The sequence below is a fragment of the Orycteropus afer genome, unplaced genomic scaffold (genome assembly GCF_000298275.1).
Source record: "Orycteropus afer afer isolate SDZICR_OR568_19922 unplaced genomic scaffold, OryAfe1.0 scaffold00574, whole genome shotgun sequence".
Taxonomy (NCBI): Eukaryota; Metazoa; Chordata; class Mammalia; order Tubulidentata; family Orycteropodidae; genus Orycteropus; species Orycteropus afer.
In genome coordinates, this window is record NW_006922161.1 from 1,068,969 (window position 1) to 1,089,073 (window position 20,105).

General features: G+C 61.0%; 1 protein-coding gene across 1 annotated transcript; it reads left to right on the top strand.

The window, feature by feature from the left end:
- The first annotated feature begins 7,603 nt into the window (after positions 1 to 7,603).
- Positions 7,604 to 19,307, top strand: PUF60 (poly(U) binding splicing factor 60). Its single transcript, XM_007956080.2, has 12 exons — positions 7,604 to 7,627; positions 12,573 to 12,656; positions 14,448 to 14,543; positions 14,648 to 14,737; positions 15,402 to 15,452; positions 17,439 to 17,600; positions 17,680 to 17,772; positions 17,855 to 18,068; positions 18,147 to 18,337; positions 18,427 to 18,562; positions 18,685 to 18,920; positions 19,008 to 19,307. Exons 1-12 carry the CDS (start codon positions 7,604 to 7,606, stop codon positions 19,305 to 19,307), a joined length of 1,677 nt encoding a protein of 558 aa, XP_007954271.1.
- The last annotated feature ends 798 nt before the right edge of the window (positions 19,308 to 20,105 follow it).

Genomic DNA, 20,105 nt, shown 5'->3' on the forward strand with positions numbered 1-20,105 from the left:
AGTGCAGGACCGGGCCGGCTCCGCCGCTGGACCCTGGGCTGATGAACGCTCCCTGCACTTTCCAACGACGACGACGGGGGTTGAGGCCCGCCCTCAGGAGCCTGGGCCCGTGGCGGGCGGAGAGTCTGGGTGGAGGTGCCTGAGGCCCCTGCTGTGGATAAGAGCAGGGTCCCTGCTCCTGCTACCAGATCCTGGCTTCCACCAAGTCTCAGGCCACCTGCCTGGCCAGTGCCGGGGCCTGTAAGCCCTCACCTGGGGAAGGTGCCTGGACGGAGGGGCGGGGGGTCAGCCTCAGGCAGATGGCTGCCCAAGGAACTGCTTTGCCCTGTCTGGGAGAGCAGCCGAGTGGCCTGGAACCAAGGGTGGCGCCTCTGCAGGGGTCAGCTGTGCTGGGCACTAGGCGCCCAGCAGTGACCACAGGGCAGTGGCCTGGCGGGAGAAGCAGATGGCAGAGACTCTGCCAACAAGCCCACAGTCCAGCCCCACGTGGATCATACACCCCTGGTCCTCAGAGCAGCCCGAGTTGAGGCCATGGTCAGCAAAGCCCCAGATCCTATGCACGCTACTCCTAGGTCCCCACTCTGACCATTCTTTCCCTTTGCTCAAGACTGGGACCTGCAGTTTCCTCTGATGCTCTTCTCACTCACCCCTGCAGCCGGCTCCGAGGGGCTGTTACGTTCTTCATAGGCTGGCCCTGTGGGGTCAGGTCCTCCATTCAAGCTGACTGCCTAGACCCTGAGGATGTCAGCACTGGGCTCCCAGTCTTCCTCCCACTCAGCTCCTGAGCTCAGTGTCCTCAGGGGTGTCCTCCCGGTAGGGCACTGTTCTCCAATCTCCTCATCTCCATTTCCAAGCCTAGTTAAACCCTTCACCATTTAAAACTGGGTGTCCACACTGGAGCATTCCCTTCCCTTGCTAAGCATTTCAAATGCCAAACCAGGAAAGCTGTGTTTGCTACGGCTGCCACCACAGGTGACCCCAGCCTGAATGGCTGCAACAACACGGTTAGCATCTACAGCTCTGGGGTCACAGGTCCAGAGGGGTCTCGCAAGACTGGGCTCCTTCCAGAGGCTCTGGGAGGCGGTGTGTGCTGCTTATTGAGGCTTTTGGCCAGTTCATGTCCTTGCAGTTGTGGAACTAAGTCTCTGCTTTGTGGCTGGCTGCAAACAGGCCTGTCCACAGCTTCTAGGGGCCACCCACATCCCAGTGCTCACAGCCCCTTCCTCCATCTTCGAAGCCAGTAGCAGCGGCTGCGCGTCTCAGTCTCACAGGTCCTCGCCAGCTTTTAAGGGCTCCTGTGATTAGGCTGGGCACCGGGTGATTCAGGGTCATCGGCTCCCTAGCTCTAGGTTCTAAACTGAATCACAGGTGCCAAGGCCCTTGGCCGTGGAAAGTCACTTCTTCCCAGGTTTCAGGGAACAGGGTGTGGATGGCTTTGAAGGCCGTTATCCTGCTCACACCACCACAACTGAGAAACAAAACTTACCCAGGCATGTCAGCAAACGGGGCTGTGGCTGTCTGAAATGTCTCCACACTACTTACAAGATGCTTCAAACCCTCCTGCCCTTCAACTTCAAATCGCAGCTTCAGAACAACTCTCACCTGCTAGGTGGAAGGCCGGGTGCTAAGCTACCTGGTTCAGCATTGTGTCAGTGGCAAACACCGAACACGTACCAGCGATGATGCTGAATCCGAAAGTATCGGTACTGCTGTTGGTTTGCTATTAGTGTCCATGACTGCTTTTACACTAAAAGTTTTTAATCTTTTGTGAAAACGACCTGTTTTATAAGTGAAATGATTCTCTGTGAGGCTGATAATAAATTACCACGGTACAACCATCTCCTCATTCAACTGATAGCTCCTTCTTCAGGCACGTAAAACCTGCGTTTCACAAGATCACAGCCATGTTTTTACTGATATTATTGGCTTTTCTAAGTTACATGCCCCCTACTGGCATCCTGGGGAGCAGGGAGTCACCTACCGTGCCCCCCGCCCTGTGTGCTGGGCATCGTGGCTGCTTAGGCAATCACAGCTCCATTACCAGGCTTCTCAGCAGACAACAAGGTGTGCTGGCATGGTAGTTCCTGTCCTGCGTAACTGTGTTTTCCCTAGGGTTAATAACTGCCTGATGTTTTTTATCTGCTTTGCTTCCTATACGGCCTACAGTAGTTTATCCTAACATTCCCCTTCAGAAGTGTGAACCTCCTCTACTGAGTACTTGGGACTTGGTGTGCGTTGACTGCTCAGTTTCATCTTTTCTGGGGGCCCTCACCACGCCAGCCCTCTGCCTGGGGGCACTTGTTCAGGCCCCACTGTCCCCCTTGGTTACACCTGCTCCAGATCCTGGACCATCTCCTCTCCTTTGTGCTGGCTCCTGGGCCCCCCTTTCTCTTCATTCACCTTGTCTGAGGAGGAACAGCTCCAGGTTTCCTGAAAGAGGGTGGATGGGAAGTTACAAAGACACGGCCTGTTTGTCTCCATCCTGCCCTCAAACGTTCGGTTGGAAACCATTTCCCCTAGAATTTTGAGGGTCTTGTGTCATTTTCTTTTAGTCCCAAGAAGTCTTGTACCTTCTTGACTTCTGACCTTCTGCCTGTGGTTTCTCTCTGAAAACTTTTAGGGCCTTCTCTCCGCCCCAGTGCTTCGGGAATTCTCAAAATGCCTAGATGTGGCCCTTCCCTTCCACCCACTGGCCCCTCCACAGGCCTGGCCATCCAGGCCTAGATTTGCTTGCATGCTTTACCGACTTCTCCCTTCCTTCTCCTAATCTTCTGGATCTCTATTTAGATGTTGGATTTATCTTTCAAAAGACTCAGTAATGCGGTGGTCACAGGGTTTGGAGCCATTTGGCCTGGGGATCTGCTGCTTCCTGCTGTGTGATACTGGTCTGTGCCTCCACTTTCTCATCTGTAAGAATGGCAACTGGGAAGACAGCTACCTGGCGACCTACTGGAAGAGATCCTTATTTTTGTCCATTCCAGAGAAAGGTGACCCAACAGACTGTGCAAAGTATCAGACAAATACCACATGCAAGTAAAATTTTGCTGGATATAATTAAAAAACAGTTGCAACAGTACACTGGCAGGGAACTGCCAGAAATTCAAGCCGGACTCAGAAGAGAATGTGAAAAGAGGGATAACGCTGCTGATGTCAGATGGATCTGGGCTGAAAGCAGGTAATACCAGAAGATGCTTACCTGTGCTTTATCGACTACACAAAGGCATTCGACTGTGTGGATTATGGCAAATTATGGATAACATTGTAAAGAATGGGAATTCCAGAACACTTATTTTTGCTCATGCAGAACTTGTGCACAGACTAAGAGGCAGTGGTTCAAATAGAACAAGGGGATACCCCATGGTTTAAAATCAGGAATGGTGTGTGTCAGACCTGGATCTTTTCACCACACTTACTCAACCTGTGGACTGAGTACATAATCCGAGAAGTTGGACTATGTGAAGAAGAACGTGACATCAGGATTGAACGTGACATCAGGATTGAAGGAAAACTCATTAACAACCTGCATTATGCAGATGACACAACCTTGCTTGCTGAAAGTGAAAATGACTTGAATCACTTACTGATGAAGATTGTAGACTACAACCTTCAGTATAGATTACATCCTAACACAAAGAAAACAAAAAATCCTCGCAAGTGGACCAATAATCAGCATCACGATAAATGGAGAAAAGATTGACATTGTCAGGGATTTCATTTTACTTAGATTCACAATTAACACCCAAGGGAGCAGCAGTCAGGAAATCAGATGTCATATCGCATTGGGCAAATCTGCTGCAAAAGACCTCTTTAAAGTGTTTCATTTAAAAAAAAAGTCCTTTTGAGGACTAAGGTGCCCCTGATCCAGGTCATGGTATTTTCAGTCACCTCGTGTGTGTGTGTGTGTGTGTGTGTGTGTGTGTGTGAGTGAGAGAGAGAGAGAGCTGGACAGTGAATAAGCAAGACGGGAGCGGAGCTGATGCCTCTGAATGATGGTGCCGGCGAAGAGCCGACACAGTGTCCTGGAGGAAGTGCAGCCAGAGTGCCCCTTGGAGCTGAACACGAGCCTTCATCTCACCCACTTTGGTCCTGTTGTCAGGTGGGACCAGTCCCTGGAGAAGGACATCATGCTGGGTAAGGTGGGGGTCAGTGCCAGAGAGGAAGACCCCCAACAACACGGACTGACACGGTGGCTACGAGAAGGGCTCACACAGCAACAACTGTGAGGATGCCGCGGGACTGGGCAGTGTTCCGTTCTGTTGTACGTGGGGTCACTATGAGTCAGAACTGACCAAACAACAACAGAAGTGGGGGCATAACAGCAGTTCCCACCCCGCGGGGTGGTTGTGAGGATCCCATGAGTGCATGCGTGTGGAGCAATGAGGACAGTGCCTGGCACAGGAGGACCCCACAGTCAGTGTCAAACTGCACAGGGGAAGCGCAGATCAGAGAGTGGTGCCTGCGGCTCCCCCTGGTGGTGGTGGCGAGCCCACTGTCCCTGCACCCATCCTGTTGGGCCCGGCGGGAGGGGTGCTGACCAGTGTGCCACCCCATGTGAGAGTGGCACCGCCCCACGGCGTTTTCTAGGCTCTACCCGTTACAGAGCAGTTGCCGGGCTTTGGCCTGCAGAGCCGCTGGGTGGGTTCGCACCGCCAACCTCCAGGTTAGCAGCTGAGAGTGCTCAGCCGTCCTGCCGCCAGGGCCCCAGTGGCGACTGCGCCTCCTGCTTCCTCCCGAGCCGGCTGTACGCAGCCTGGGAGATTGCGCTCCGCCGGCTGAGCCCCTTCTCGTTGCCTGTGCTTGTTCTGGGCGCAGCACCCCCCTGCTGTCTCCAAGGACTTCACTTCCCTCTGCTTCTCTCTCGTCTGCTCCTGCCGAGTCTTTCCCTTCTGGCTTTTCCCTGTCGGCCTGCTGCTCCCAGGCTGTCCACTTTCGTTTGAGAGTGGGGCCTCCTGGGGGCGGGGCGGGGCAGCTTTGAGGCCAGAGATACATCTCGGCTATTCTGCTGGGGGACCTGCAAGTGTGGTCTCTTCTCTTGAGCTCGTCAGTTTCTCCAAGGAGTCTGAGTGGCACACGTTGAAGACAAGACTCTGGGAACCTGGGGGGAGGCGGGCGAAGCAGCAGGAAGCCCCCTTGTTCCCCCAACTTTCAGAGCAGGGCTCTGCCCCAGGCCTCTCACCTTCAGCCTCTACTGGGCCAGGCTGGTGCCCGTTAGCCACAGCCTACAGGGAGAGAGGCCTGGAGGCGGCTCCTGTGTCCGGCTGGGCTTTCACGTCGTCCAACCCCGGGATACTGACCTTGTGCCCCAGTCTGCTAAGGCAGCTACCACTGGCCACCTCTCTCCAATATCCCCCTGTGCCCTAGTGGGCTCTCCCTTTCCTGTCGTTGTGGGGGGCTCTCAGGAGGGGTAGGTTGATATTCTGCCCACTGAACTGAATGTCATCTGTTTGATTCTGAACCCTCCCAGGGTTGGAAAGAGACCTGCCCAGCAAGAGATGCTACTTTACCGTCTCAGCTGAGGCCACAGGGGATGCCTCACGGACCTGAGGTGCTTCCTTTCCAGCCAGCTAACTCAGGTGGCGTCTCGGGCCTGGCGTGTGTTCCAAGCAGCTCTTCCCACACCAGGTGCTGGCACGCTGGACCTTTTAGAAGTGGTTCAGGGTTGTGTGCAGATGCTGCTGAAGGGACTGGATTCACAGGCAGGTCTCAGGCTGGCGTTCTACAAACTGAACTCCACAGAGCACAGTGCCGTCGTTCTGAGATGCACCATCTTGCTTCTGGACTTCTGCCTTCCAGGTGAGAGACCTGGGCTCGACTCCCTGCCAGAGCATGTCAGGCACGGCCACCGGCCGTCTGTCAGTGGAGGCTTCCACGCTCCCGTGAGGCTGAACAGGTTTCAGCAGAGTTTCCAGCTGAAGAGGAACTAGGAAGAAAACCCTGGTGATCTACTTCTGAGAATCAGCCAACGAGACCCTACGTTCCTTGCTCTTTGTATGGCGCCGGGGTCTTCAAGATGTGAAATGTGGGGCTAACTGCCTCCAACAGCTGCCCACCTTGCCATGAGACCAGAAGAACTGGATGGTGCCCAGCTACCACTACTGAACGTTTTGAGCAGATTCCACAGAAGAATCCTGATCAAAAGGGGGGAAATGCAGAACAGAATTTCAAATTCTCATGGTCTCCAGATTTTCTGGGACCATTGAGGGCAGAGGAACCCCTGAAACTATTGCCCGGAGATCATCTTGAAACCTTAAACCAGAATATTCTGTGATGTCTCCTTAAAGCCATACAAGTTTAGCTTAACAAGTAAAACACGTCTACCTTGAGGACTCTGCTCTTTTAAGAACTACTTCCAAACCAAACTCACTGCTGTCAAGCCGATGCGACTCACAGCGACCCCTCCTTGGGTTTCCGAGGTCGTATCTCTATGGAAGTAGATTGCCTAGTCTTCCTTCTGAGGAGTGGCTGGTGGGTTTGAACCACAAGCCGTCTGGTTAGCAATCAAACGTCTTAGGCACTATGCCACCAGAGCTCCCTAAGAACTACTTACATGGGATCAAATTGACAACAGCGACTTGAAAGATTAGATAGGCACTTTAGGGGGCAGTGAGTTTAGGTTAATCGGGGAAGGACGACTCAGAAAAGGAGAGTGAGGGTTCCCCAAGTCGAAGAATGTCCTCAATGTCACTAAACGGTACGTGTGGGAGCCATTGAATCGGTGTGTTTTGTTGTGTGTATTCTCAAGCGAAGCCCCTCAGTGAGGTGACTGCTGAGCACGAGTGAGGGTGGCCCCGGAGCCGAAGGTGTCCGTTCTGTTGTCAGAGTCGCTAGGAGGCAAAACCGACTCCACGGCACCTGACAACATTCTCAACAGGAACAAAATAAATACAACTCGGAGAAGGGAAAACCACCACCCTGTGGACGACAAGGGTCCAATCCACAACCAGTGCGGGCAGCATTTCCGACCGGGCAGACTAAAGCACGCCGGGTGAGGACCGAGGAGACGGCAAGCGCAGCGACACGCCGGTCCGCTGCGCACGCGCCCTGTCTCCGAGAAGCTAAAATGCAAACACGCAGCTCAGCAGCACTGCGAGCCGGCGGTCCCGGAGTCACCGCCCTCAACTTGACGCCTGCGTAGATGAGCCTCCTCAGGGTTCGCGGAGCCGCCTTCAGCCCTGGAGGTGTCGGGCCGCCCTTCGAGGTGAGAGCAGAGGCCCCACAACCTGAGAAACGGAGCAATGGCCGCCAGAAGTCTGCGCGCTGAAGCCCGACTGGGCCAGACTGCTGTTGCAGGAGGCGGGGGTCGGGCCTTCAGAGGGTAGGACGGTGAGGGGGAAGGGCTGGGACACCAGTGATCCCGCCAAACGCACCTGCCCGGCCCCGCCCCTCCGGCTCTGGGCCCGCCCACTTCCGCCCGCCCCTCTCGGGTGCTTTTACTGTCCCCGCCCGCCCCGGAAGCACGCTCCTTTCTCCCTCCACGTTGCTAGAGAAAAGGCCTATTATCGCGAGTGTTCCATACTTTCCGGGATCCGGGGAGTCGAGATCGCGCGAGACCGCAGAGGGAGCAGGAGCTAGTGGCGCGCGCGGCGGCCGCAACGGACGCAAGATGGCGGCGGCGACCATAGCCCTCGTAAGTGAAGCCCCCGTCACCGCGAGCTGCCTCTCAGCTGGCAGGCGCAGGTCAGGGGTCCGGCGTAGGGCGCGGAAGGCCCTCGGAGGCGCGGCGCCGCTCCCGGGCCCCGCGCAGACCTCCTCGGACCTTCGTTGCGTGAGGCGGGGGCGGGGCGGAGGCGGGAGCGCGCCGCCCGGTTCGATCCGCGGATACAGCTTCCGGCTCGCGGAATACAGCTTCCGGCCGGCCCCGCGCAGTGGGCCCAGTTGCCGGTGGCGCGCGGCTCGCGAGAGGGGCTCCGGGGTCTTGTCTTGGGAGCGCCGGTGTCGCCTTCGTCGTTCCCGACCCTGTCCCGCGGCCTCCTTCGGGCCGAGCAGGCTCCGGCGCGATTCTTGCCTTGCGCCCGCCGTGCCTGATGCCTTCCGGCAAAGCTGGACGATGGGGTGGTCGTTATGTCTCAGCTGACGGGCCGTGCGCCGGTGGCCCCGACTCTAGATGAGGGCTCCTGGGGGTGATGACGTCTGCTTTTCCTGCTTGTCTGCGCGAAAGGGGGTGCCCAGGGTTGCGCCACTGGGCCCATGGGGGGACCAGAAGGGGGCGCAGCCTGCAGAAGCCGCCCGGTGGCGTGCCCTGGCGCCTTGCCCCCCAGCTGTGCGGGCGGCGCTCGCTGGTGCTCTGCCCCGGGTGGCAGGGGCTTCGGCCTGTTATGTGCACGCAGGAGGGGCGAAAGTCTCGGCTCGTGAACGTTTTTGAGCCCTTTTCCTTGGTTGAAAGTGCTGTGCGGGGACTTCTGGGCACAGGGGGGACCAGACGGGCGGTTCTTGCCCTGTCGGGGGCTGTCTGGTGGGCACCGCAGACCAGGTGTCACGCATTGGGTCCTTGAGGGAGTCGCGCTGGTGAGGCGTGGGCTCCCAGAGAAAGGCGCTCTCTGCTCAGGGCTGGTCTCTGCGGGCAGGGCTGCACAGGCCCTCCTTCCGGCGGCCACCAGGGTGGTCGGCATGGGCGGCAAACAGCTGCTCGCTCTCTGGCTCCAGGGACGCGTCCATGCACGCGAGGTCCTTCTCTCTGCCCGCTTTGGTGATGGCACTGGCTCTTCCCTGCTACCCTGCCTCAGCCCATGCCCAGAGGGATGGGTGAGGCTCTGCTTGAGAAGGACAGCTTTGGCGGGAGACCCCTGAAGGGCAGGGAGAGGTCTGAGCTGGGGGCTCAGGGCCGGGGAGAGGCCCTTGCACAGGAACCCCCAGCTGGTGACCCAGGGTGCGACTCTTGGGCCTGGCCAGCTTCCGTGTCCTTTCCCTACCATGTCCTGCTTCCTGGGGAAGCCAATGGAGCAGAAGACCTTTGGGAGGGAGAAGCTAGAGGGAAAAGAGGTGACAGGATAGGATTTGGTGACCGCCCAGATAGTGGTCAGAGACTTGGGTGGTGAAGGGCAGAGGAGAGGAGGAGTGGGATGCATGGGTTGGTAGAGATGTCAGGAGGCCAGCAGGCGCGTCCCCGCCTCCCCAGGTCCCCCCAGCAGCATGAACACTAAGCCCTGCCTGTGGGAGGGGCTGGCTGTGTGGAGGGCTCCTGGGGATGAGGGCATGGTGCAGGTGCTGTCATCTCAGGGTGGACGTGGGCAGTCAGCCTGCAGCCTTTCAGGACAGGGTTCCCACAGGGGTGTTGGCTGCCCGTTGGAATCCTCTCGGGGGCTCTGATTCTCTGCTGACCCAGTGCATTGAGGCACGAGGGCTGGCCTGCCCTGAGGTGGTCTCCTTACAACCCTCTGGGTGGGAGGGTTTCTGGAAGTGACGTCTGGGTCCTGTCCTCTTGTGGCCGTGCCTGGCTCCTAAGGCCCTTTCAGCATGAAGGCTTTCCTGGGCCCAGCAGCAGCACTGCCTCCTGGCTGCTTACACCACTCTCCCTGCTCCATGGTCATCACTCTCAGCCTCTCTGACTGGAGCCGCTTCGACTAGTGGCAGCCACTTCCTGCCTCCCACCCTCTTCTTGGGGGCTTGTCTTTGGGTCTTGGGACGATGTTAATGATCTCTGAGACTCACTGCTCAGGTGACGTGAACGTGTGTGACGGCCATGACATGTGTAGCTGCCTTGGGAGAGAGGCACTCTCACCATCCTGCTGGCCTGCAGAGCCCAGGCATGAGGGAGGCCCCGGGTCCCAGGTACACCTGGCCTGGTGGCGTCAGACCTCATCTTAACTTCAGGGGGAGAGGTGAGGAGGCAGAGGGCAGACACTTCTGCCCTGTAACCTTTTTGCCAATTCCTCCATCAGCCGCCCTACCCACGGCACTCTGCTGCTCTGCCGGGTTCAGTAACTGACTGCAGCAGCCACGCAGAACTCAGACTGTGCTCACAATACCGGGGTTTATTAGGGAAATAACAGCTTACGTTCAACTAGAATGGCATCACCCCATCCAGGCCCACGGGCAGCTAAGCTCTGTAGCTCTGCAGATAAGTGCCCAGCGGCCCCCCACTCCACCAGGAAGCCTCCTGCCCACAGGTACTCAGCTCTCCTCCCTGGCAGCCTAGCCTGCTGGCCCAGGCTGTCTTCAGTGTGCTAGCTGTCTGTCTCCTGGGTCTAGGAGGGCCTCAGCACGGTGGATCTCCAGGCCATGCTCCACTTCCTGCTTTTCTTCATGGTAGTGAGGCGCCTGCCCCACGCCCCACGGACGCCCCAGTCTCTAGGATTGGTTCCCTTGAAGCCTAGCATATGGCAGAACTGCCCCACAAGGATTCCACGCACCTTAGTTGAATTGGCAACGCTCCCTCTTGGTGGGCCACCAGCACTGTACAAATATGGTCCCACTGTACAAAGGACATGAGAATGGCGTCCTCTGACCTCTTCTGACCTCACAAGGGGAAACCAAATCCCCCTCAGCAGCCCGAGTCTGATTCCTAGAAAGCCAGGCCCGCCATCACCCTCCAAACTTTACTAACTCTGACATCATTTATCTATCCCCCAGCACTCACTACTCTGCTGGGTTCAGTAGTTCCTTGCAGTGGCCGCACAGCGCACACACAATACTGACAGCAATGGAGTTTGGTAGGAAAGTAACAGGCTGCAGGTCAGGTTCGGAACGCTCAGGGTGCAGTTCTTCGATTAGGACAGTCTCTCTCCTGCTGTGTCCTCAGGCTTGCCTGTCTGGCCCTTGGCCTCTCAGCCTCTGCCCTGCTTGAGCAAGTGGTACAAAGCTCTTTCAGCTCTGCCGACAGGTGCACCCCACTCCACCAGCCAGCCCCCTGCCCAAGGGCACTCAACATTCTCGCTCCGTGGGCCAGTGAGCTCCCACTGTCTCACGCCAGCCTCGCGGGTCTGCTGCTGCCTTCCCTCCACTGGTCCTCTCTGATGTCTCTCTGCCGAGGAGGTCCAGCACAGGGACTTCGGGTCCAAGGAGCACTTCTTTCATCTCCAGCCCTCCTCTCTCGATGGCAATGAGATCCCCGATTCAGCCTCTGGAGGGTTTGCTTTAAGCCCAGTAGGGTGACGAAAGTAACCAATCCCAACGTTAGAGTCCTGAACACTTTATTTCTAAAGGGACCACGTAGCTTCCTTCCTCTCTTAACAAGCTACCCACTCCCCTTGGTGGGTCACAGGCATCTTGCATGTGCGTGGTTCCATTGTCATGGGGAGGCGGGAGGCACAAAGACCATGGCTGGGAGAGCCCGACCGGGCATTTCACTGCACCGTGCCCACCCAGTCGTGCTGTGGGAGTCCTGAGACTGTGGCTGGAAGGGCCCAGGAGAGCAGTTCACACAGTGTGTCCACATTGGTGAACTTTCTTGTCGACCTTTCCTGCTCCGTGTGTCGGGGGGTGTGGGGGCACAGGCCGGGCACAGGTGCCTGGCTCAGCTCCCATGTTGTGCTGCTGTTGTGGGTGGGCCCCAGACACCTTGATCAGCTGGTGCTCCTTACATGGGCTCAGCCGAGTTCTAGGCCTCAGTGACCTGGGAGCTCCGGCTCTGATATGAGTGTGGGATAGGCCCTTCCCAGAGAACTGGCCTTCAGAAGCCTCTTCTAAGGCTGTATCTGACTTCCAGCTGTGGACTGGGCTATGGCACTAATCTGGGGGAGCTGCAAGTTATGGATATGTCCGCATGGTCCCCCGTCCATGGGGTCAGGCTGGGCTGCACCCCCAGACCCTGAGAAGGCTTTTGCTGTAGGTGTTGGGAGGCCACCAGTTAGAGCAGCCTCTCTGTCCCAGGGCTGCTGTGGGGCCCACAGGGCATTGGGCAAAGCTGGACTCTGGCGCCCTCGAGTGCCCACTGGGTGAGCACCCTGTCATGGGCTCACCTTTGCTCTGGTTCCTGTTCTGGGGCAGCAGCTGGGCCAGACTGGGATGGCTCTGTGGTCCACACTCCCACTGCCTCAAGGCCAGGGCTCCCAGGCCTGCCTGTCCTCAGTGTCGTTGGTAGCCTGGGAGCAGCGTGAGTGCACGCAGCCACTAGCTCCCGACCTGTGGCTGCGAGCCCCCTGCCCGCCTCCTGCAGAGAGGGGGCCAGGCTCTCTGATGCCCTCCCAGGAGACAGGCACCTTGACAGTTTGCTGGGGCAGGGGGGCAGCTCTTTGCACCCCTCAGAGGTCTTCAGGGCTGGGTGAGGCTGGAACGAGGGCCTCTGTAGTGTACTAGGGAGGTGGCCCTGCCTGTTGGGTGGGAGTGGAACTGATGTTCAGGGCCACAGAGCTGGTGGCCGCGGGACAGCTTGCCCTTGGCCTTGGGTGGGGGCACAGCTTGGCTTCTGGTACATGATGCCAGTTCTGGGCTGCCCCAGGTCTGGCTGGTGTCTGCCGCGCCCTGGGCAGCTGCAGGCTGGTAGGGTTGAAGGTGGGCAGTGTGAGGTGCCATCAGGCCAGGGGACTGGTTCACCCTGCCCACCGGGCTGCCTCTGTGCTGCACGGGGAGCACAGCCCTTGGCTGGGGACAAGGTGAGGCGGGGCGCCAGGCCTGAGCGCATCCCATCCCTGCAGCCGCAGGTCAGTGGGCAGCCAGGAGGGGCGTCTGAGCCGGTGGCAGTGGCGGCCGCGGCGGCAGTCAAGTGGAAGCCTCCACAGGTACTGGCTTTAAATCTCCTCTCCCCGAGGCCCGCCCGCCCGCCTGCGCACCCCAGAACCAAGATAGATGCTTGGCTGGGGGCCCCAAGGGACCCTCCTGTGTCTTCCTGGCGAGGTCCCAGTGGCCCCCCCGCTGCGCCCAGCTGCTGGGCCTGCCCCAGCTTGCTGTCAGTGCCTCTTCCAGTCCAGCAGGTGGTGGCCAGGCGCGGTGGGGGCCCAGCCACCAGTGCCATGGGATGAGGTGGGCACCCCATTCCAGAGGTCAGAAATACAAACTTTGATGTCCAGTCGTTGTCTAAACAAGACAACACAGCAGTAGCTGTGGGTGGGAAACAGCGCTGGGTGGGACTTAGAGCCAGGCCAGCTTTCTCATTGGGTGGACTCCAGGGCTGGGTGTGTGTCCTGCGGATAGGAGCCAGCCGCTGTGGGCTGAGCCTGAGGTTCTGCATGCGCCTTGTGACTGTCTCGCCTCCAGGGGGGGCCTGTCAGGGGCCCCAGGCACACTGGCGGGGGATGCGCGTGGGTCCTGGGAAGCTGTGGTTGCTATGCTGGCTGGCTGGGGAGGCCCTCCCCGGCCTGGGCTGCTTGTCCAAGGCTACTGGTTGGTGGGAGAAGGGCCTTTTGTTACCAAGACAAAGAGGGCATTGAAGAGTTTCTAAGGGGCTGGGGGGTTGGCATTGATTGCCGTGGTGACAGCGGCTTCAGCGTCCCAGTCTTTCCTCTTGGGGCCCCACCCCCTGCGGTACACTGGGCTCAGGCCAGCAGGGTTGGAGAGGACAGACAGGCCTGACCCCAGGAGCTGCTGGGGACCCCAGGGGCCTCTGGGTCCTTCTGCCCTTTGGCCCTGAGTCCCAAACCCAGCCCAAGGGGCTGGCCAGTGGGTTCCTGGGCCACGGGTCCCACAGCCCCTCTGTGTGTCTCGTCACCCCTTCCCTCCTCCCTGCTTTGGGGCATGGCCACAGCGTGCACCCCAAGGTTCTGTGGAGTCCTGCATGCAGTGTGGGGGCTCCAAGGACCCATGACCAGGTCGACAGGCAGGTGTGCCCCATGCTCACCTGGGCCTGGGCCGCTGGGGTTGTTCTCCCCAAAGGAAGGAACGCAGGTAGCGTCGGTCACACCACATGTGTCCCAGGCCTGCTTGCCCGGCTCCGTACTCACCCAGCTGGCTGCTGGTGGGTCTCGGATGCTGGGCAGCCACGTCTCCTGGGGCCGGTCCGCTTCTGTTCCTCTGTCCCGTCGGCTGAGCACAGCCCGCGAGGAGCCTCCTTTAGGGTTGCTGGGGTCTCAGGAGCAGCCCTGGGCGCTTTGAGCCTGAGTGCTGCGGGCAGGGGGGACAGGGAGCACAGTGTGTGGGCAGGCCTGTCCCGTACTTGCCCCACAGGTGGTCCTGGAAAGCCTACTAATCAGGGGTACCCAGACTCTGGCCATGGCAGGCTCTTTGCATGCTCTGAGGGGGTCTGGGGGTGGGGAGTCTCAGATGGCCAGAGAGCCCTGGGCCACACCTCAGCCTTGGAAGGGAGCTGAGGACTGGGGCCACGGTGGACATGGGGGAATCCTGGGTCAGGCTTACAGCAAAGGGCACGGTTCCCCTGTCCTTTTGTCTGCCTGCCTTGGTCTGTGACGGCGCTGGGGAGACAGAGGACAGGACGCCTGTCGGGAAGACAGACCTCGGCCAGGCTGGTGGTGCCGCCTGGGCTGTGGCTTGGGCTGCCCCTGAGCGCAGCTGTGCGGGCACTGAGGCTCTGTGAAGGAGGCTTGAGCTGCTTGCCTAAAGACCCCCCCACCCCCTAGGGCGCAGACGCCATCAAGATGGAGAACGGGCAGAGCACGGCCGCGAAGCTGGGGCTGCCCCCCCTGACGCCCGAACAGCAGGAGGCCCTCCAGAAGGTGAGCGGGCACCCCGGGGCCAACGGGGAACACATGGGCGGTCGGAGGCAGGCCGTGTCCCCGCCGGGCCGGCCCCCAGCGCTCCTCACGGCTGTTTCTTGCAGGCCAAGAAGTACGCCATGGAGCAAAGCATCAAGAGCGTGCTGGTGAAGCAGACCATCGCCCACCAACAGCAACAGCTCACCAACCTGCAGGTGAGCCGCCGGGCCGCGCGCCCCGCCCCGGGCTGGCCGGGAGTCCCGCCCCGCCGGCGCCGCCTCCGCACTCTCTGCTCCTGCTCCTGCTGCTGCCCCAGGAGCTTTTACGGTTTCCTTCCTCAGGGGCTCATTCTGGGGACCCCAGGCCCTCCCTGAGGCACCAGGGGCCCGGCCTCTCCCGCTGGTGGTCTGATAGAGCCCCGCCGTTCCGCACGGCCCGCCTCCAGCTCCTCACTGTCGCCTCTGTCCCCCTTCCCGGCCCCCTACGGGCAGCGAGGCCGGCTGCCCAGGACTGGGCCCCGACGCCTCCCCAGCAGTGCCCTAGGCCTGCACAGGGCAGCCAGGCAAGGCCAGCAGCACCCTGGGCCTCGCGCCCCACCCCGCCCGGCCCGCAGATGCGCACGCTGCCAGAAGGTGCCCTGGCTCTCTGTGCGGCCCTCCTCTGCCCCCCCCTCCCTCCTTGGTGTCTGCCGGCCGGCCAGGCTGTGGGGCTGGGCAGCGGGGGCCCTGCGGCCCCCTCGCCGGCGTCGGCCAGCAGTGTGGGCAGACAGGCAGGCGGCCTGGCTGCAGGGCGGGGACCGGGCCTGCCGCTGTCTGCGTGAGGTGCTGACAGGAGCTGCCGGGCGCCAACAGACTGAACTCTGTCTTTACTGTCTTTCAGATGGCAGCAGTGACAATGGGCTTTGGAGATCCTCTCTCGCCTTTGCAATCGGTCAATAGACCCGCTCACTTCTTCTGGGCTCATGTCCTTAGTCAGGGCTAGAGGGGGGCGTGCAGCCGTGAGCCGGGGCCTGGCTGCCCGCCCGCTCTGGACGAGCGCAGCAGAGCGCCGGGCGTGGCGGGCCAGTGTGCGGGCACCCCGGGACGGCCCCAGGGAGGCTGCCCCGTCCTCTGAGGGCCCGCCTTAAGTCTGACCGGCCAGGTAACTGCGGAGCGCAGCGCGGCAGCCGGTCAGGGAGGGCAACTGCCCGGCCCCCACGCACGGCCGCGCCGCTCCGGCTCCAGGCTGCCCTGGCTCCCGGGCGGGGGTCAGGCTCCCGAGGAGAGAGGGGTTTAACTCAAGGCCCCAGCAGACCCTGGGGGAGGGCGGCTGGCCTGGGCGGGGTTGGGGGGCCCCCCCGAGCCAGCTAGAGGGAAGGGTGAGGGCTTGGGCCCCGGGCCCCAGGCCTGGGGCCTGGGCTGTGGCTAGGCTTGAGGCAGCAGCCAGGGACCAGCAGGCAGCCTCCTCCTCTCCCAGAGGCTCAGGAGGCAGCCAGGCCCTGAGTTTGGGGAGGCTGAGGGGGAGACATGGCCCTTTCTCCAAAGATTTTGCCCTAAGAGGGCAGGCAGGTGGACCACCCCACCCCTGAGTGTGCTGGTCTCAGGAGCCTCACACGAGGGCAGGCAGGCCAGCGTCCTGCCTAGCGTAGCATCTTTTGGGAGGGGCCCCTCTCAGAGGAGGTGTCATGAAGATCATTTTGCTCACCTGTTGTTAGGGAGCCTGTGGAGAGGAGGTGGTGTGGCCCCTAGATCCATGGCTAGGGCCCTTACAAGGGAAGGCACCTGGTGCCACCTTTCGGGGTCCTTGTCCACGCAGAGAACCGGAGTCTGCTTTGGGGAGCCTGCTCTGAGGGGGGAATGTCCCCTATTGGGGGAGATCCTGGTCAGAAGGAAGTCACTGCCCCTTGAGGAACCCTAGGGGTTTGGGCTCTGCTTTGGGGGAGATGGGAGCCTTATTTCTAGGCCCTCTGATGAGGCCTGGCCCACACTAGGCCAGCTGATGGAGGAAGGTGAATCGGGCCTCTTGCTGTCATGCCACAATGCGGGGAGCCCCCATCTGTGGAGAGGGGCACGTGGCTTGGGCCCCATTTGCTTGCCCTAGGCCTCTGCCGTCTCCCTTGAGGGAGTCACTGTGGGTGCAAGTGTCTGGCCAGGGCCCAGCCTGGCTTGTCTTCTGTGAGGTGGTGGGAAGACCCAGTCCCTTGGCACTCCAGCCAGTCCATCCAGGACCTGGGCTCTCGGCCTGTCTGGCCTGCTCACCTCCCTGGCTCAAGGCACTGGGAGCCCCAGGCCCTGTCTTGGGGTACTCCGGTGCCTCGAGTTTCTCCTGAGAGCCAAGCTTACCTGCTGCAGAGGGGGGCTCCAGGCAGCCCTCTTTTGCGGGGTATCAGGGAGCCAGCTGGCCGGCTTCACAAACAGCCGCTCCTCCCTCTGGGGCCCACTGGGCTCTGGCTCCTGCCCCCCAGGGGCTCTTCTGAGCCCATCTGCCCAGTCTTCCACCTGCCTCTCTTCTGGCCTCTGACCCAGGGCTCCAACCTGGATGCCTCCTCCCTCCCTCCCTTTTCTGCCGCAGGATGTGGCCAGGCCTATGGGAGGCCCTCTCACTTAGCCCGGGTACCTGACCCCAGACTGGAGGGTGGACTGGGAGGGAGGACACCCGGCCGGCCCTTGACTGCTGGCCTTGCTGTGATGCGGCCGGGGACTGAGTGGTCTCTGGTGCATCCTTGCTCTGCCTGGGGCCATGCTAAGGCCAGCCTTCCTGGGGGCGGGGTCCTGCCGACCCCACAGCCCTGTGCAGGTGCTGGGCCTGTGCTGTTGCCCTGTGGGGTGCCCACCCCACGGCAGAGCTGGACGGGTGGGCAGACGGGGAGCGGGCTTCCCCGGGCCCAGCCTTCGTTCATGAGCTGGTGGCTCTCTCCCCGCTTCTGTCCCGCTGCAGATGGCGGCTCAGCGGCAGCGGGCTCTGGCTATCATGTGTCGGGTCTACGTGGGCTCCATCTACTACGAGCTGGGGGAGGACACTATCCGGCAGGCCTTTGCCCCCTTTGGTCCCATCAAGAGCATAGACATGTCCTGGGACTCGGTCACCATGAAGCACAAGGTGAGCAGTGGTGTCTGCCCGCCCGCCTGCCCGCCTGCCACTTTGGCACTCGGCCTCATGGGCTTGTCCCTGTGCCCAGGGCTTTGCCTTCGTGGAGTATGAGGTCCCAGAAGCTGCACAGCTGGCCTTGGAGCAGATGAACTCGGTGATGCTGGGAGGCAGGAACATCAAGGTGAGGCCTCCCGCCCCGGGTGCCCACTGCTCCGCCCCTCCGTGTGCCCCCAGAGATGCAGAGTGGCCCCTCCCTCTCCCAGGTGGGCAGGCCCAGCAACATCGGGCAGGCCCAGCCCATCATCGACCAGCTGGCTGAGGAGGCAAGAGCCTTCAACCGCATCTACGTGGCCTCCGTGCACCAGGATCTCTCAGACGATGACATCAAGAGCGTGTTTGAGGCCTTTGGCAAGATCAAGTCTTGCACACTGGCCCGAGACCCCACGACCGGCAAGCACAAGGGCTATGGCTTCATTGGTGAGCTGAGGGGCCTGTGGGAAGCCAAGGTGGGGGCCAGGGCAGGGGCAGCCCCCCTCACTGCTGCCCTGCCTACAGAGTACGAGAAGGCCCAGTCGTCCCAGGATGCTGTGTCTTCCATGAACCTCTTTGACCTGGGTGGCCAGTACTTGCGGGTGGGCAAGGCCGTCACCCCCCCCATGCCCCTGCTCACACCTGCCACACCTGGAGGCCTCCCACCTGCTGCTGCTGTGGCCGCAGCTGCAGCCACAGCCAAGATCACCGCCCAGGTGAGGGCGCCTGCAGCTGGGGGGTTCTGATCCTGGGCAGATGAGCCCTGACTCCTTGGGGACTAAGCCTGGTGGCCTTTGGGTTGCAGGAAGCAGTGGCTGGAGCAGCGGTGCTGGGCACCCTGGCCACGCCAGGCCTGGTGTCACCTGCCCTGACCCTGGCCCAGCCTCTGGGCGCTCTGCCCCAGGCCGTCATGGCTGCCCAGGCCCCTGGTGTCATTACAGGTGAGTGGGAGGGGAGAGGTCCTTCCTTGCTCTGCCCCCACAGCCAGCCACCCTCGCCTTCCTCCAGGGAAGGGTTGGGAGGGGTGACGGCTCATGGCTCGGCCTGGTTGATTGTGCTGCAGGTGTGACCCCGGCCCGCCCTCCCATTCCAGTCACCATCCCCTCTGTGGGGGTGGTGAACCCTATCCTTGCCAGCCCTCCCACGCTGGGCCTGCTGGAGCCCAAAAAGGAGAAGGAGGAAGAGGAGCTGTTTCCAGAGTCAGAGCGGCCCGAGATGCTGAGTGAACAGGAACACATGAGCATCTCGGGCAGCAGCGCCCGCCACATGGTCATGCAGAAGCTCCTCCGCAAGCAGGAGGTGGGCCGGCGAGTGGGCGGGGCCAGGGTCGCAGGGCGGGGCCAGGTGGGCCCGGGTACTCAGATGCTCCTTCCCCCACCCACACAGTCCACGGTGATGGTTCTGCGCAACATGGTGGACCCGAAGGACATTGACGATGATCTGGAGGGGGAGGTCACCGAGGAGTGCGGCAAGTTCGGGGCTGTCAACCGCGTCATCATCTACCAGGAGAAGCAGGGCGAGGAGGAGGACGCCGAGATCATAGTTAAGATCTTCGTGGAGTTCTCCATGGCTTCTGAGACTCACAAAGCCATCCAGGCCCTCAACGGGCGCTGGTTTGCCGGCCGCAAGGTGGTGGCTGAGGTGTATGACCAGGAACGCTTTGACAACAGTGACCTCTCGGCGTGACCTCAGCCCCTCCCCGGACTTACTCCCTGTCCCCTCTGCGTTTTTATAGAATGGTCTGGCCCGGCCCATAGTGTGCATAAAGGTGCAGATGCTGCCGGCCCCGGCGTCCGTGTGTGACCTCAGTCTTGTGACCCAGCCCGAGGTGCCCTATGGAGGCGTCATAGCAAGGACCTGGGGGTGGAGGGTGGTGATGTATGTGAATGGGCAAGAACTGGAATGGGGGTGGGGTTACGAGGCTGGCTGGTTTTGGTCTACACCTGGCAGCTGGGGTGCTGAGGGGCCGATGGCGCGTTGTCACACAGTGGAGTGGGTGTGTAGCCGTGTCCAGCGGTTAGCTACAGAGTTGCTGCTTCAGTGAGGCTGGCCCGCCTCCGAGGCTAGGAAACGCCAGACAAGCCTGGCTGGCTGCAAGGCCCGCATAGCCCACATGAGGCTGCGATGGCCCCACGGTGTGCCTCACGTACTGGGGGCCCGGGACGAGGCTTCAGGTTAAACACGTGGTCAGGGGGCCCTCGCAAACGCGCCATTGCTGGGGGGGGCGGGCGGCGTACACTTCTCACCCAGCGTCCGTCGCTGGGGGGGCGGAGCCGTACTTCCCGGCAGGCCGCGCGCGGGTGCTACGGGTCCTCAGAGGTGACGGCGCCGCTGCGCCTTCTGGGGGTTGCAGTTCCCGCGGCTCAGAGGCGGTGAGGGCGGGACTCGACTTCCCGGCGGGCTGCGCGCGGCCGGGTGGGTGTCGGCGGGGCAGTACGGCGGGCAGCGGCGGCGGTTCCGGCTGCCGCACAGCGCACGAGCGGG